The sequence below is a fragment of the Typopeltis vanoorti genome, chromosome 26 (genome assembly GCF_054136105.1).
Source record: "Typopeltis vanoorti isolate ZY-2024b chromosome 26, IOZ_Tvanoo_1.0, whole genome shotgun sequence".
In the NCBI taxonomy this organism is placed as follows: Eukaryota; Metazoa; Arthropoda; class Arachnida; order Uropygi; family Thelyphonidae; genus Typopeltis; species Typopeltis vanoorti.
The window spans coordinates 9961555-9977087 of record NC_143574.1 but is presented as its reverse complement, the minus strand read 5'-3'; the positions used below and the strand labels follow the sequence as shown (position 1 = coordinate 9977087).

Sequence of the window (15533 nt, the reverse complement as noted above, 5' to 3'; positions counted from 1 at the left end):
ATTATTTTGCTTGCAACATTTACGAGATTTAAGATTTCGTACCAAACATGAACAGAGCAAATAAATTTAAACGAATAAATCTTTGAAATTAAGTCGTCTGCTTGAACTCTAGAATTGATATCTTTGGTTTCATCTTCTGTAATATCAAAAAGAGCCTGGTAAATTTTCTTGATATTATTTTTAAGTGGCAACAAAAATAGCAGTAACTTACAATTTATTTAAAAAAAAAAAAATGTTATAAATGTTTTTCGAGCAAACTAGAAGTTCAATTAAAATCAAAATTTATCTTGGCTGGTAAATTTTACTGCTCTTTTTATTTTAAAGTCTCACCAAACTCTTACCTTCGAAAAAAAAAAAAAGAAAAAAATCAATTATAGACCCCGTTAAGAGGTCGATTAATTCTGGAACTGGTTGAAAGGAGAGTGAACAGGTTAATAATAATATTTTTCTATTTTTGTGAATTGTGTGTGTGCGCGTGTTGTATTTGAAAGTATTTTCACATAATCCCTAAGCTCTACTCTAGACACAAAACAACATAATCGGGGAAGTGGTTTCACACCGGACAACGAAACTCATCTCTCATGACCGGATGCAATCCACAGCCCGTTGATTGGAGAACGGATTTGCTAAACACTCGGTCAACCAGGGAGACAGTTTATTAAGTTATTATTTTTTATTTATTTTGTTTTGTTCTTTTTTTTTATTTATTTTAACCTATAGACAGTATGCGATGTTAGTTGTAACCAAACTCAATCATTTCCATATTAGATAATTAATTAGTCAGATAGGTGAACGCATTAGAATTCAAAGGGATTGCATTTAAATTCTTTATAAGCACAGGATTAATATAATCTAATTAATATGTTCAGCATTCGAAGTCCTTCCTGTTTTTTGTAGACTACAATGTGACGTCATGTTTTCTTGAACTTTTATATTCGGGTAGTATAAAACTTACAATAACTGGTTGCATTATTTTTTAAAATTTTATTTTAAAAGCGCGATGTTTTATTTTAAATAAAATATCGCGCTATCTCATTAATATTCGAATTTAATGCATATTCCATAATTTATGGAAACATTCAAATACTAAAAGAAACAATCGAATTTACAATCTTTCATACTGAGCTCTCTTTCGATTCTCCCATGTTTGTTGTTTATATCGCTAGATGTCGCTCACACTCCGACCGTTACTTGGTTACTTCCTGGGAAGCACAGAAAACGATGATTTAAAGTTGAGACGGTCGTGTCACCTGAGAAAGGAAGCGAACCTTTGATGAATATCACTTTTTTAAGTTTGTTTCCACTCTTTGGCTAGGAATGTACGAGTCTTTATAAGTATGATGTACTCTCATATTCAAAGGACAGGCCGTACACTGTGTACAAAAAGGTAAGGAAATAATTTTGATTTACTTGTGTAAGGGCTGCCGATGCCATAATTATAAGATATTTATTTATTTTAGGTTTATCTGTGTTCAGTTATGTAATTATTATTAATAATGGACAAAGTGATGAAACCGGGGAAACTGTTGCTTGTCCAACTGCCTGCATGGATGCAACAATATTTCAGTATATTGCTATGATGAGGGGGAATAATATTTATATTCGTATTTATAATTTAGACAATAAATTAATATATATATATTATAAATATAATTATTTATAATAAATTTTATATAATATTTATATAATAAATATATATAATATATATATTAAAATATATATATATATATATATATATATAAATTAATAAATAAATTGAGAGAATGATAATATTTAACATTATAGCAGAGGACCTTTGGGGATACTTTATCTATTCAACCGAAAACAAGCAACTATGAGTATTAGACCAAAATAAATAAATAAATAAAAATTTCAGAAAGATCATTCGGAGTGATCAATTCCAGTTCTTGTCGTTTCATGGAAACGATAGGAAAATATGGCAAAAAACAACACGAAGACACTGATCATGTCTGGTCACAACATCGAAAGCAGACAGCATACACTTATTGGCCTGGGGAATGTTTTCGTGACACTCCTAAGTTCGTTGATTGATACCACTAGAATGAGGGCTGCATGGTATAACCTTACCAGAACTTCGTTGTTGACCGAGTGCGCGCGCGCGCACGCACACACACATACTGTATTTATGGGAATCTAAATAAATAAATATTTACATTCATATAAAAAATATTTATTTATTTATTATTCTTTTACTATTACTCAAACTGTACCTGACTAATAGAAAATATTCTCAAGAAGTACTCGTTACCATCAGATAATCTTAAAATGAATCTCTGGGATTCTTATGAGAATATTCATAGCATGTCATATACCAGCGGTGGCCAAATCCTGGTCGCGAAGTCGTTCATTGATGCTCTTTTGGTCTCTATTGCGTTTTATAAAAGACAAAAATTATGATACATGTATAATAATTCCCCCACAAACATATATAATAGCATACATAAAATAAACTCGTTTTTCACATAATACAAACAAATGTAAAAAACGAACAAATTTGCAATTTATGTATTTATTTATTATTAAAATACACTATGTGTACGTAAAGTTATGTTTAGTTATATATGTAGAATTGTGTAATTAAGACTATAATTTATGCATCTGTACGTCTTTTTAATAATTATATTTTTTTGAAAATATCTTGTGGCTTCTGACTAACTGAAAAACATTCTGTATGACTCTTGGGTCTAGGAAACTCGGCCACCCCTGTCATATACAATGTTATAATGGAAGGACTCAACAAGAAAGAGGATCATTTGGGCCGTCCTAAATGAGCACTCACTACATCAGAGCACTCGAAAATTAATTCTCATTAACAATTCAGCGACCACTAATTAACACCGGAAAGGGTAACTAATTAGGGTATTCCAGACACGAAGGCAGGATATATTTTCCAACTATTCATCATGCATTAGGGGTTCAAAAAAGCACTCTTCAAATCCACCTTATAAATCTTCTTTTGCAGTAACGTTTTATGTAAATCCTATTAACTAATTACAAGCCATCTAATTTGTTAACTTAACGGTTTAGTTTATCACTTCGAAACATGAGGGCGCACACGTCGCACGGGATTCACTTGGAGTGATGGGGTACTTTCACTAGCACTCAAGGTTAATTAAGTGTTCGACACCATGACAAGGGGCACCTAAGACAAATGAGTTCAGACCTCAACTTGCATCAGAGAATAGCTGTGAGGTAGAAGATGATTGGTTTAGCTAAAGGTTAAAGAACATTGTGATGAATGCGGTACAAGTGTTTTTTACTCTTTGTAAATGGTCACTTTATTATGGTATAATTAATAACATAATCTACAGAGTGTATTTATAGGCGAATGAGAAAGTAGCTCATTAATAGTAGCACATAGTATAAACAAAATTGAACCATATAGGAAATGAAGACATCAGAAAAGAACTAGATATTTATGGCAAATGAAAAGATCAAGGAATACAGGATGGAAAGACATAGGCAACCAAAAGAGGTGGATAGATATAGACCAAAGAGGAGAGAGAGAGAGAGAGAGAGAGATACGAGAACCTATAGTACATCAGTGTTGTTTGTGGAGTTGATTGAAGGGAAGGATTGTGAAAGAAGAATTCTAATGGAATTTTCCCTTGAAGAGCTGAAGGTTGAAGTTGGCAAACACATTATGATGAAGGCTCTTCCAGAGGACACGGGTAAGCAGGTCCATGTGTTTGTAATTGTACTGAGAGGGAATGTTGGTCAGCTACTGATGTTGTTTTAACAGATAAGTAGAGAAATGATGTTTGCCGATTCACAAGCGTAGCGACCCTGGAAGTACTTGTAGCCGTGATCTTCTGGACAGCATCGAGAATTTTTAGGGATGTTTAGGTGCAGCATTCCAAATGTGCGAATAGTATTCTATGAATGGATTTCGGATTAGTTACGGTTAGTAGCTTGGCGGTTGTAAAACACCATCTTGAGTGCAAACGAATGTCTACTTTTTTTAGAGGTAGAAGAAGCTATTGATATGTTTATGTCAGGAGAGGCTGGAGGGAAATTTCAGTCAAAAGGAGAGCGAGATCTCTTCCTCTTTGGAGAACAAGTACATATACTATACACATACACTCACATATACATCCTTTGGAAAGAAGTCAATAGACACCATAGTGTGGGTAACAAACAGCCATGGCACCCACCTTAATAAGGTGTAGGAGCTTTCGTGCGATGACCGTAACAACCCTACGACGCATACTGCCCACAAGCGTACGATACCGATCAGTGGGAATTTTGGACCATTCTTCCTGTAGGCATGTAATGAGATCCTGACCTCACCCAAGCTCCATTCCATCCCATAGATGTCCAGTAGGGTTGAGATCAGGGCTCTGTGGAGGCCAGTCAAGTGTGGTGGACGTCCATCTCCACAAAACACGCAGTTTCATCAGTCGCCTTATGACACAGTGTACTGTCTTACTGAACTAGACAATGGCCAGTTCCGTAGAAACGCCACAAAGTAGGAAGCATTGCGTTATTCAAAATGTTCAACTACCTCTCGGAGTTCAGTGTTCGCGACACCACAAACCTTTTGCGGTCGGAAGGTAAACCAGGAAAAACAAGACCGTACCATCACACCCCCACATTCGAATTTCATAGTTGAGGTTACGCATTCTGGTAACAGACGTTCACAGGGAATCTGCCACCCTCACACCCATCCATCTGCTCGGTAGAGGATGTAGCGTGATTCGTCGCTCCCGAACACAGTTTTTCACACTTCCACGCCCCACTGAAGACGACGTTGGGGTAACGTGGGGTTTGTATATTTTGGTAGGACCATGGAAAACCATGGTCCTACCATGAAACTTGGTTCTGAATGTTTGTGAGACTTTGATTTTGTGCACATTCGTGTTCATCGATGCCCGGAACTCTACATTCAATGTGTTGACTGACTAATGGCGGTTTTTACATATTATCTTTCGTAACACCCTACGGTCACGTTCGCTGAGTATGGTGGCTCATCCACTCTGGGCAGCACTTGCAGTTGACTCCCTGTGCTTCCATCTCAGTATGGTATCACTGATTTGACCTTGGTGGCCTAATTTGTCAACCGTTTGCCGAACAGACTAGCCGCAGCCTTTTCACTCGGACACAGTTGCACTGATTTAGGAGCATTATATTCTTGAAATTTATACCGGCTACAAGCACGTGACTCGTTACATATCACGATGCACTTTGTCCTTGGGAATGTCCGTTAACTTCTTTCCAAGTAGTGCATAATGAAATATAATAATAATAATAATAATAATTATTATTATTATTATTATCTGAGACCTCCAGGGAATCGAGAACTCATCGAGGGAGGCTGTAAATTACCCAACCCAGCTATCATACCTTCCCTTAAATTCATTTACACTAGATGCACTCACTACCCCTAAGGGCAAATTATTCCACTCACGCACTGTTCTCTGGGAGAAAAAACCTAGCTCTTAACCCTTTCTTGACTGAGAACAACCTTAACTTCCATGGATGCCCCCGTGTTCTCTCCCCACCGTCCATATAACGAAAAATTTCATCGCTTGAAATGCTCTAACACCCATTCAAAAGTTTACAGACCTCTATCATATCACCCCTCTTTCTCCTGTCAACCAGAGTCTGTAATCCACATACTCGCAATCTGTCCTCATAATCTAAATCCCATAATCCGGATATAATCTTTGTAACTCTTCTTTGAACCATTTCCACAGCTTCTTTAACTCCTTGGAACTCGGGAGACCAAATCTACGCACACTAATCAAAGTATGGTCTTATCTTTCTTATAAAAGGTTTATAAAGAGGCAAAATTTCTTCCTTATCCTTACATGTCAAGGTTCACTTCAACATAGCAATTATCCTCTGAGTTGTATTTGCAACTTTTGCTATGTGACCTTCGAACTTTATATTCTTATCCACCAATACACCAAGATCCCTTGCCTCTTTAGTTTCTTGTAGCATAACCGTGCTAATCTAATATGCCCCTGGAACTCTAATCACCCCAAAGTGACTTTACACTTACTAACATTAAACTGACAGCCATTTTCGTTTGCCAGGTTTCCAGTCTATTCAAATCGTTTTGTAATTGCTGAATATCAGTAGGGTCCCTGATTTCCCTGCCTATCTTCACATCATCAGCAAACAATTGCAAATCTGATGATAGACTCTGCTTGAAGTCATTAATGTATAGATTGAACAATAATGGCCCACGGACTGAACCCTGAGGTACACCACTGGGTACCTTAAATCTGGCAGATTCACATCCACTGTATTCCACTTTTTGATATCTGTCTGTCAACCATCCCCTGATCCAAGTCAATAGATTATATTTCAATCCCACATTCTCCAGTTTACGCAACAGCCCATCGTGTGGTGTCCTATCAAATGCCTTAGAAAAATGCAACATTATCATAGTGTACCCATTCCCTTTATCCACCTCGGTCGTAACATTGTTATAAAATATGAGCAAATTGCTAAAACATGACCTTCCTTTAGTAAACCCATGCTGTTCCCTACAGAGTATAGAATGCTTGTCTACCCATTTCTGTGTGCGATTTCTTACTAACTTCTCTAAAATCTTCACTACCACACCAGAAATACTAATAGGTCGGTAGTTAGAGACATCAGTTTTTGCACCACCCTTGTGCAATGGAACTATATTACATTCCTTCCATTCCTGTGGCATCATTCCTGAGCTGAGACTCAAGTTATACACATGAGTGAAAGGCATAGCCAATTCAGCTGAACATTCCTTTAGCAAACGGTCTGATACTCCATCTGTCCCTAATGACAAATTCTTATCCAGGTTACACAAGAGCTCTTCAACCTGGCATTTTCATGAACCTCGAACTCTTCATCCAACGTAGCAGTAGCACCATGCACCATGCTACATACACCTGGTTGATATATCTTAGCAAAGTGAGCACTCATTAACTGAATAATCTCCTTAGCTTCCGAAACTCGTGTATCATCTGCATCCAATAAAGTTATTCTTCCATATTCATTCTTTCTTTTGTTTATGGCATACGGATAAAATTCTTTTGGATTGCCTTTAGCTTGCATGGCCCAATTTCTTTTCATACTCCGTTTTAGCTTCCCTCACAATACTCGTTGCTTTTCTGGCCTGAACTTTATATATTTCGTAACTCCTCTCACGCTTATTCTCACGATATTCTTTCCACATCATCTTCTTGTGGATGTCTTGCTTAATAAGGCTGCGCATCCATTTCACTCCCAACCTATTTATTCTTCGAACACTAGGGATACATTGAGATACTGCCTCATTTAAGCACTTTTTCAAAGATTCTCATGCATTGCTGACATTTTTTCCATTCAGTAACTGATACCATGGGACCAAAGATAGTATTCTTCTAAGTCGATCATGATTTCCAGCTTTGTAGTTCAGCATGTAGCCTATTTTAATCGGAGCTTATAATAATAATAATAATAATAATAATTTATAAATAGACGTGTCCTTAACTCCTTGGAGGGCTCTCTTAATAATAATAATAAAATAATAATAATAATTTAAGTAAATGCAAAAGTACTTCAATAATAACTGAAATATCGTTAATTATTATTAATTACTCATAAGAGCTGATTAGTCTAGATTAATAACGAATTTATAAAATTATTGTATTTTAAACCAAACGGATAATTGGAATTGATTGACAACAACCTCATTTGTTCATTAATATTGCAAATGAAGACCTTAGAAAATCTTCTGGTTTAACATCTACGAAGAAGCAGACGTAGCGAAGTTCAACATAATAATTCCAGTTAAAAGAGGAGTCAATGATTGAACATTCACGATGTTTAATTATTTTAAATGAAATTTCCTTCAAAATTGGGCCAAAAGAAATTGTTTGTCTTTCTGTTGCTGGCAATTTTTTCTTCCATTTAGAATTCAAGAGAATTGCACAATAGAAGTTCCATCCTTGTCTTAACAAAGTTGTTTCCTCGAGAACAATGTTTTCGGTTGTCTGCCTCTTAGTGCTGTTTTCCCATCTCACCTCTTCGCCTGTTCCATTTACCTCAGTAGCATGCACTTCGGCTAATGTCATTTGCGTGTTAATTCGCACCTTTTTTTCCCTAAAGCTTGCGGTAATTTTTCTCCAGAGAAACGACGCATTTTACCGCCCTTTTAAATTGAGAGAGAGAAAGAGAGAGACTCGTTCTTCTTACAAGACACTGCTAATTGTGGTAATTTCTAGAATCATTATGCTTTCGTGCATGTTGCAGTGCATTATTTAAAACCAAGGGAGTTTAAATAAATAATGAAGGAACGAAAGAAGAGTGAACACCCCCGAAGAGTCACAAAAATGTGACAGCTTCTTATTAAAAATGCACAATTATAAATGGAGTTACAAAGTAATTACACCCTCTGTCCAAAAAGAAACCGAACTTTTCGAAAATAGAAGAAACTAGTGGCGCCACCTGTTGTATTTTTTTGTTGTCGAAAGCGGAAAACTTCATTAGTGTTGTATCAACTTTTATGACATTTACTTCATTAGAAGTGGAGTTGTAGTGCCAAGAGTGACCGTGGGTTTTGACGAACGGTCGGAAAATGAGTTTCAAACAGAGAGCTGCGATTGACTTTTGTGTTAAACTTTGTAAACGTTTTACCGAAACACATCAAATGTTTCAAAAAGCATACGGTGATGAATGCTTATCCTGTACTCAAGTTTATAAGTAGTTTAAGCGATTTCAAAGTGGTCGTGAGATGCTTGAGGACAACGATTAGACCGGGCTGGTCAAAAACTGGACTGAGCGAAGTTAACATCCAAAAAGTGCGTGATTTCATCAAAGAAAAATCCGAAATCGTCTGTGAGGTTGATTGAAGATGAATTGGGGATTCCAAAATCAACTGTGCACAACATTTTGACCGAGAGTTTGGGCCTTCGTAAACTGAATTCGCGATTTGTTCCCCACAAGTTGACCGACGACCAGAAAATGTATCGAATTGAACACTGCAAGGACCTCATTAAAACCGGTCGTAAAGACTCCAACTTTTTTGAAACGATCGTTATTGGTGACGAAACGTGGTGTTTTGAGTATGAGCCCCAAACAAAGCTCCAGAGTGTTGAGTGGAAACCACCAGAAGAGGGAGATTTGAAAAAAAGTCGCTTGGGGAAGTCAAAAGTAAAGACAATGCTGATTTATTTCGACGATTCCAAGGACATTATCCACAACGAATTCGTTCCGCCTGGCCAAAAGGTCAATGATGAGTTTAATCTCGAAGATTTGAAGCGATTGATAGCGAGAATTCGTCGCATACGGCATGAATATCGCGACTACCGACCATTCGTCAAAACACACTGTCACTATAACTCGGCTTGTAATGAAACAAATGTCATAAACAGTTGGCACAACACTAATGAAGTTTTCCGCTTTCGACAACAAAAAGATACAACAGGTGGCGCCACTAGTTTCTTGTAGTTTCGAAAAATTTGGTTTCGTTTTGGACAGAGGATGTATATTTGGAACTCAGTTTGGTAATAATTATTTTTAAATGGTTTTTGTTGCTTTTTTTTTTCAGTAGTATTCTCATGAATATATGAGAAATACTTTACTCATCATATACTGATTTAACCGAATTAACTTAGGATTTTATTAGCTCTTTCTTCATCTGTTTATCAAGTTTCTTATACAGTATTCTCCGATCCTCGCAAACTCTGCCCATTATGATCATTGTAATATGACATAACAATAACCAAAGACAGGACGGGTACTACAAGGTAAACTTGGCTGAGTGATATTTCCCACTTTTGTCAAATTAAAACATCAAGTAAAAATCCAGTTGAACAATAACTGAATTTTTAACATTTCAAAACTGATGAAATGTGTTTGTTTTCTCCAAACAGCGGATGCAACTCCAGCAGCTTTTTCTCGAAAAGTGTTCATTTGATGAATACAAATCATACGTCGGATCAGAACCCGGATGTTCTTTATCCAGAGCAATCAGCAGATGCTGTTATTTATATTACCGTAAGTAGACTCTATTGTTGGCTTGTTTATCAGCTCAAAATGCTTTCATCACATTAGTATTAAAATTTCTTTTCCAAAATTGATTGTGGTAAATCTTTTTTTTCTCTCACTAGATGGTGCTGGTGTTTTATGCTGCCATAATTATCATCGTCATTGGTACCAATTGCCATCGTTTCAAGAAGAGCCATATATCTGAAAACTTGGATGACACAAAGCGCCTCCTGGTGGCCCAATTTGATAACGTGTCTACAGTTTTGAAGACTGCTTCTCCGGGTTGCTCGTTGATTTATTCTGGAAAAGATCAGCTGTAGTTCATTGGCAGAAAATAAAAATAAAAATATTTTCCTCTTCAAAATATAATAATAAATATTAATTGAATCCTAATTAAAAAGACAACAACAGATAATTAAGATAAAAGATAAAAAAAAAAGTAAGATAATCCCACCCTCTCCTAGACGAATTGAAGCCATAACACTTGGAGATCTAGCTAGCCATTTCGGATTAAGACACTTCTTTACTAACTATGGTAGTTATCATAGACTCTACACGCTCCTCTGTAATACTGTGGTAAGATTTTGTAATTAATTGTTCCACTCAGCAATGAATGGAACCTAGCCAATCCTATAGATTACCATTGGCTAGATTAAGCCGTTTGATGGAGATAGTTTTCTTTATTACCGGCAACAACATAAGACACTATCTATCTGAAAATTCACCATAGAGAAACCATAGTTATCTGTGGCGAGGTGATACTCAGACATGGCTGCCATGGCTTCAAAGTAAATGTGCTCATAAACTATGTAGATAACCTGGTTTAATTAACAATTAGGTTAATATGTAGAGCATAGTGAGTTTTACTACATATGTTATTATGCAGTAAAACTTCATTAGCTTCATTTAATAGAAAATTAAAGTCGGTTGTATAAAATCAATAAAATGCATTTCATACTCCATTGATATTGGTTGCAGTTCTCTTTTGTTCGAGTGTTTTTTCTTAAGATGTGTTGACTGTCTTCCATGAACTCAGAACATCGTCCATTACGGAAATAAATCTAGTTTTATTGTCTTCCAAGCTGGATATCTCTGGCTCTTTGATTTCCAAGTTGTTTATTTCTTAAAATCAGTATTTTTTTCTTTACTATGAATGTTTACTTTTTCTATCTAAATAGATTGGTAATTGCCAACTATGTTTACGACCCTATTGACGGTATTTTCCTACTTCAGAATATTCCCGTCCACGAATATTAATGAAGTCTCCACGTTCCTTCTTATTCTGTTTTAGAATACATCTATCTGACTAAGAAATCGATAGTGTGATATTATTTCCCCATTCGCATATTTATCACATTTATTTTGTAGATTTTCGTACTTCTTAGGCTTAGTTTCAGACCCCCCCTTATCTTGTCCCATATGGGATTCTCTATGTGATCCATTCCATCATATAATTCAATATTTTCTGAATTCTTATTTCGCGACAGTATCATTCGGGACAGATATTTATGATCCAAATCTTGTGACTCCAAATATCTCGCTGGTGAAATTTGAATTTTACCGAAACGGTTACTAAGAATACAATTCTTACTCTTTTGAATAATGTATCGCGAAACACGTGACGCTGAAATGGGAATCGGATTTCCATTTCCTTTACATTGGGCATTGATAATGTAAGATGATATTTTTTTAAATATTAATCTCACATGGAAAAGATTGCATAACATGCAAAGTAACTGTTGCAAGTAGGACCGTTGTAAGAAGAATCTGCAGATGGCAATATTAGTAAAGAATTTAACGCACTTTTATGATTTAGAAAAAATAACTACAGACACTGCATTTTCCCTATCGATGATTAAGTAAATAAACACATTTCTTTGCAAAAAAAAAGAAAAAAAAAGAAAGAAAAGTACAAAATAACTGTTAGTATCCAAAAGCATCAAATAAAAGTTCACTAAATTAGTTCAAAAAAAAGTTCGTTGAGTTAGCCGATCTCATACGGAGGTAGAAGGGTTTTTTTTTATCCCGGAAACTCGGATTTTTCATCCCGCATACAGACAAATCAGCCCTTCAGAACACACGCAATTTACAGACAAAAAAAAAGTAGTTGTGGTGGTAGGCAGTAGATGGCGCTGATGTTGTTGATCGATGGTAGAGGTTCGGTGTAGTGGTGGAGACAGAGAGTTGTACAATAGGTGTCCTCCCGCGATGAGCCTTTCGACTCCTTGGAGGTGTCACGAATAATAATAATAATAATAATAATAATAATAATAAATGAGTGCAATCTGATTTAGTAGAAAAACTGTGAACTCATTTCGAATTCATGGCTTGTTGATCCAGAGCGGATACGCTAATCACAGCTACTACGGCAAATGCGCCAACACTAATAATGTTGTTTAATAAATAAACAACACTTTATTTATTCATGATTGTCACGAATATAAATTTCCCCTACTCAGATTTACCCCCTGCAAATATAATTATAGCAAGTGACAGTGATACTTTCAAGAAATTTTTCCATGGCGTCTATTAAAACTGTTGTAGTCCACGTTTGTAACTAAACCACTTGCATGCGAACACTGCCATTTTGAATAGGCAATTGCGAATTTAGTACTGTATTTATATTCAATATAATTAACGTACAGGTCGGTTGATGAGAATACATTTGCTATACTTTAAGAAATATTTTATTTACATCGGGAAATATTCAGAGTTATACTTCGAATGCTTTCTGGAAGCGATTTCGATGTGTTTAAGACCAGTGCCAGTTGATCTTTGCTTATGTTTATAGCTAACTTCTCACAGTCACTCACAGTCTGCTCGCTAAGAAATCAATTATATAAAAATTACCAGCAATAAATAAATAAATATTTCATAAAAAATAAATAAGTGAGATGTAAATAAATAATAAATAAGTAAAGAAATATATGAATTAATAAATTCGGAGCTTATTATAGGATGTAGAAGTAGAAGATAGATGTTATTAAAATGGCATAAGCTAATTTTGACTATTTAGAGTGATGCAGTAAAATATACATTTAATTTTTGAAAAGTGAAAGTCTTCTGGGAAAAAAAAAAGAAAAAAAAAATTCAACTGGCCCGTGGGGGGATCGAACCCGCGACCTTCGCGTTATTAGCACGACGCTCTAACCAACTGAGCTAACGGGCCACACTTGCAGAAATTCTTAATAATAATCTCACAGTTTTACTTATTTAGATAATGGTGTGTTTATAACATGATACAATCATTAAAATATATATATATATTATAATGCGAATGTTATTGCATAACATTCTCATTATAATATTACACGTCATTAGCATACGATATACACACACTTTCGGTCTAATTAGGCAGAAAAAAATAAATAAAATAAAGCCCAGCTGAAATTAAATTTGAAATTAGTATATCTGTTCCTGTTACGTCAGTATGATGATATTATCAACGTATGTAGAAACAGAAATATGTTATCTCTACTTCAGTTTATTTAATAATAATAGTGGTTTTACTTTCTGGTTATAATACTAGTATTTGTTTAAAACTGCAGAGAATCACTTCTATCACAAGTCCAGTTGGCAGACGTCACAACTTACAGTGTTGCCAGTAGTCGACTTGTGGCGCCACCACAAAAGAAACTACCGCATTAAACTGCATAATTCAGATTACAAATACAAAACGATATTTGAAACAAAGTAAAATAATGAGCAAAAAATAATTATTTTAAGAGATTTCAAAATTTAGAAAACTAGAAACCTCCTACTCACCGAATCACTGCCCTAATCTATCTAATGTTGTGCACAAACTTGCGTTTATTGCTGCGATTTTAATACAACAAAATAAAATTGTTATTCAAAACAAAATATTTCACTGTTTTTGGCACTCTGCCAACTGCTATACGCAGCAATAAAAGTGTACATATTCTTTTGATTGTAAATTGAGTTCAGTTTGTTTGTTTATGAACTCATTTGCTAGAATCAATCAGTTTTTTTACTAGCTTAGTTGTTTTACTAGCAACCTTTTTCAAGGATAAAATTTTGGATTCTTGTAATTTAGTTAAGAAATAGTTCCTTCTTCGTATGGTCACGTGACATCCAGTATCGTGTTTTATTTTATTTTTTTTCCCTCACTTTAGTTCCGAGATGTTGACTTTTCGTCCAACTTTCCTCATTACATACATCGTCACGTGATTTCCTGACGGATGTCGGAAATTGAGTCCCGTAACGACACGCGCGTTTACATTAGGTGACAGCGACGGGATGAGAGACCCAATTTCGAAGAGGGGGAAAACGGAAAGAGTTAATGCATCGATCATAGCAGCAACAGTGAGCTGTTGCTGTATACGGAGAACGTGCGGGTGAAAGAGCCAACATCATTCTTCCTAATGGCCCGTAATTTCAAGTACGGACAACACTCGGATATTGGAAAATCACGGAACACGTGATTCTCTGGATGGAAAGCCTTATCGGAACAGCTCGTTCTTTTGCTATAACCTGCGTCCAACAAAACTAACGTCCAACAAGGGGGCCGCATCCCACAGTTTGGATATTTATTTATTTATTTAATCTATGGGTAGCCAGTCTTCACCATTAGCTGTCACTGATAGCTCGACCATCAACTATCTCAAGAAAAATGACCACAGAACTCGCATTAATTCAGGCAACAATATATAGTACCTTTGTTTTGGTTTCCCCATGGATTCTATTCATGTTAAAAACGTTTTGAGCGTGCATGATATCGCTTGTTATTTAGGAACGTTCTATAGTTGGCACTATAATTCAGTTCTGGCAAGTTTAGGGATCTAATAAGGGTCTTCCAGATCACAGGCAACATTAGTCCTTGGTTCCTGTTAAGGTTTTGTATACAGCGGGCAACTGCTGTGGGTTCTTTAAAAATTCGGGAGCGGAAGTCCTCTTCCATGTAAGGAATTGTACTTCTATCCCACTCTATGGTATGGTTCGTTCTTGAGAAATGAAAAACTAACCCCGATTTTTCTTCTCTGTTAATATTGACGTCACCTACAGTATGTGTTTTTTTTTTTGCCTAATTTCAAAGCTCCTTGAAGTTTGGCCGATGTAATTCAAGCCGCACGAGCAGGGTATGTTGTAAACTCCAGCATATTTGGAGAAAGGATGGCTATCTTTTGGAGATCTTAAGAATTGTCTAATCGTTTCTGTGGGTTTAAAGGTCGCTCTTATTTTATGTGGTCTAAGGAGTCTAGCAATCTTATTGGAAACTGTCCCTAAGTATGGAATGACGATGGTAGAAATATAACGTATGTCATCTCGTTGTCTTTGTCGGGGTTCAGAGAAAAGTATCTTGTGGACGAGTCTTCGAGGAAATCCATTCATGGTAAGGTTGGTAGATATCAGGGATAGTTCTTCCTGGAGGTCTTGTTGATCTGTTGAGGAGAGAGGCACGGTTCTTCAGCATGTGCACAGTGCTTAGTTTCTGAGAAATGTGGTGTGAGGAAGTGAAATGTAAATAACGTCCTGTATTGGTAGGTTTGCGGTAAACTGAGAGGTTGATACCACCATTCGGAAGCTTCTTAATT

At 36.0% G+C, this 15533-nt stretch overlaps 1 protein-coding gene and 1 non-coding gene across 2 annotated transcripts; one reads left to right on the top strand and one right to left on the bottom strand.

The window, feature by feature from the left end:
• Nucleotides 1–1245: 1245 nt before the first annotated feature.
• LOC150092315 (uncharacterized) lies at nucleotides 1246–10676 on the top strand. Its single transcript, XM_090415157.1, has 3 exons — nucleotides 1246–1387; nucleotides 9867–9990; nucleotides 10104–10676. Exons 1-3 carry the CDS (start codon nucleotides 1338–1340, stop codon nucleotides 10299–10301), a joined length of 372 nt encoding a protein of 123 aa, XP_090271283.1. The 5' UTR covers nucleotides 1246–1337; the 3' UTR covers nucleotides 10302–10676.
• Nucleotides 10677–13076: 2400 nt separating this feature from the next.
• Nucleotides 13077–13150, bottom strand: TRNAI-AAU (transfer RNA isoleucine (anticodon AAU)). The gene has a single exon. It is a non-coding gene; the product is annotated as a tRNA-Ile (tRNA).
• Between the last annotated feature and the right edge of the window lie 2383 nt (nucleotides 13151–15533).

What these genes read in the sequence shown, in the direction of transcription:
- LOC150092315 (XM_090415157.1), top strand. Translation starts at nt 1,338, where the DNA reads ATGATGTACTCTCATATTCAAAGGACAGGCCGTACACTGTGTACAAAA. An exon ending in CGTACACTGTGTACAAAAAG is followed by an intron (nt 1,388 to 9,866) that starts GTAAGGAAATAA and finishes TTCTCCAAACAG; the next exon opens with CGGATGCAACTCCAGCAGCT. An exon ending in ATGCTGTTATTTATATTACC is followed by an intron (nt 9,991 to 10,103) that starts GTAAGTAGACTC and finishes TTCTCTCACTAG; the next exon opens with ATGGTGCTGGTGTTTTATGC.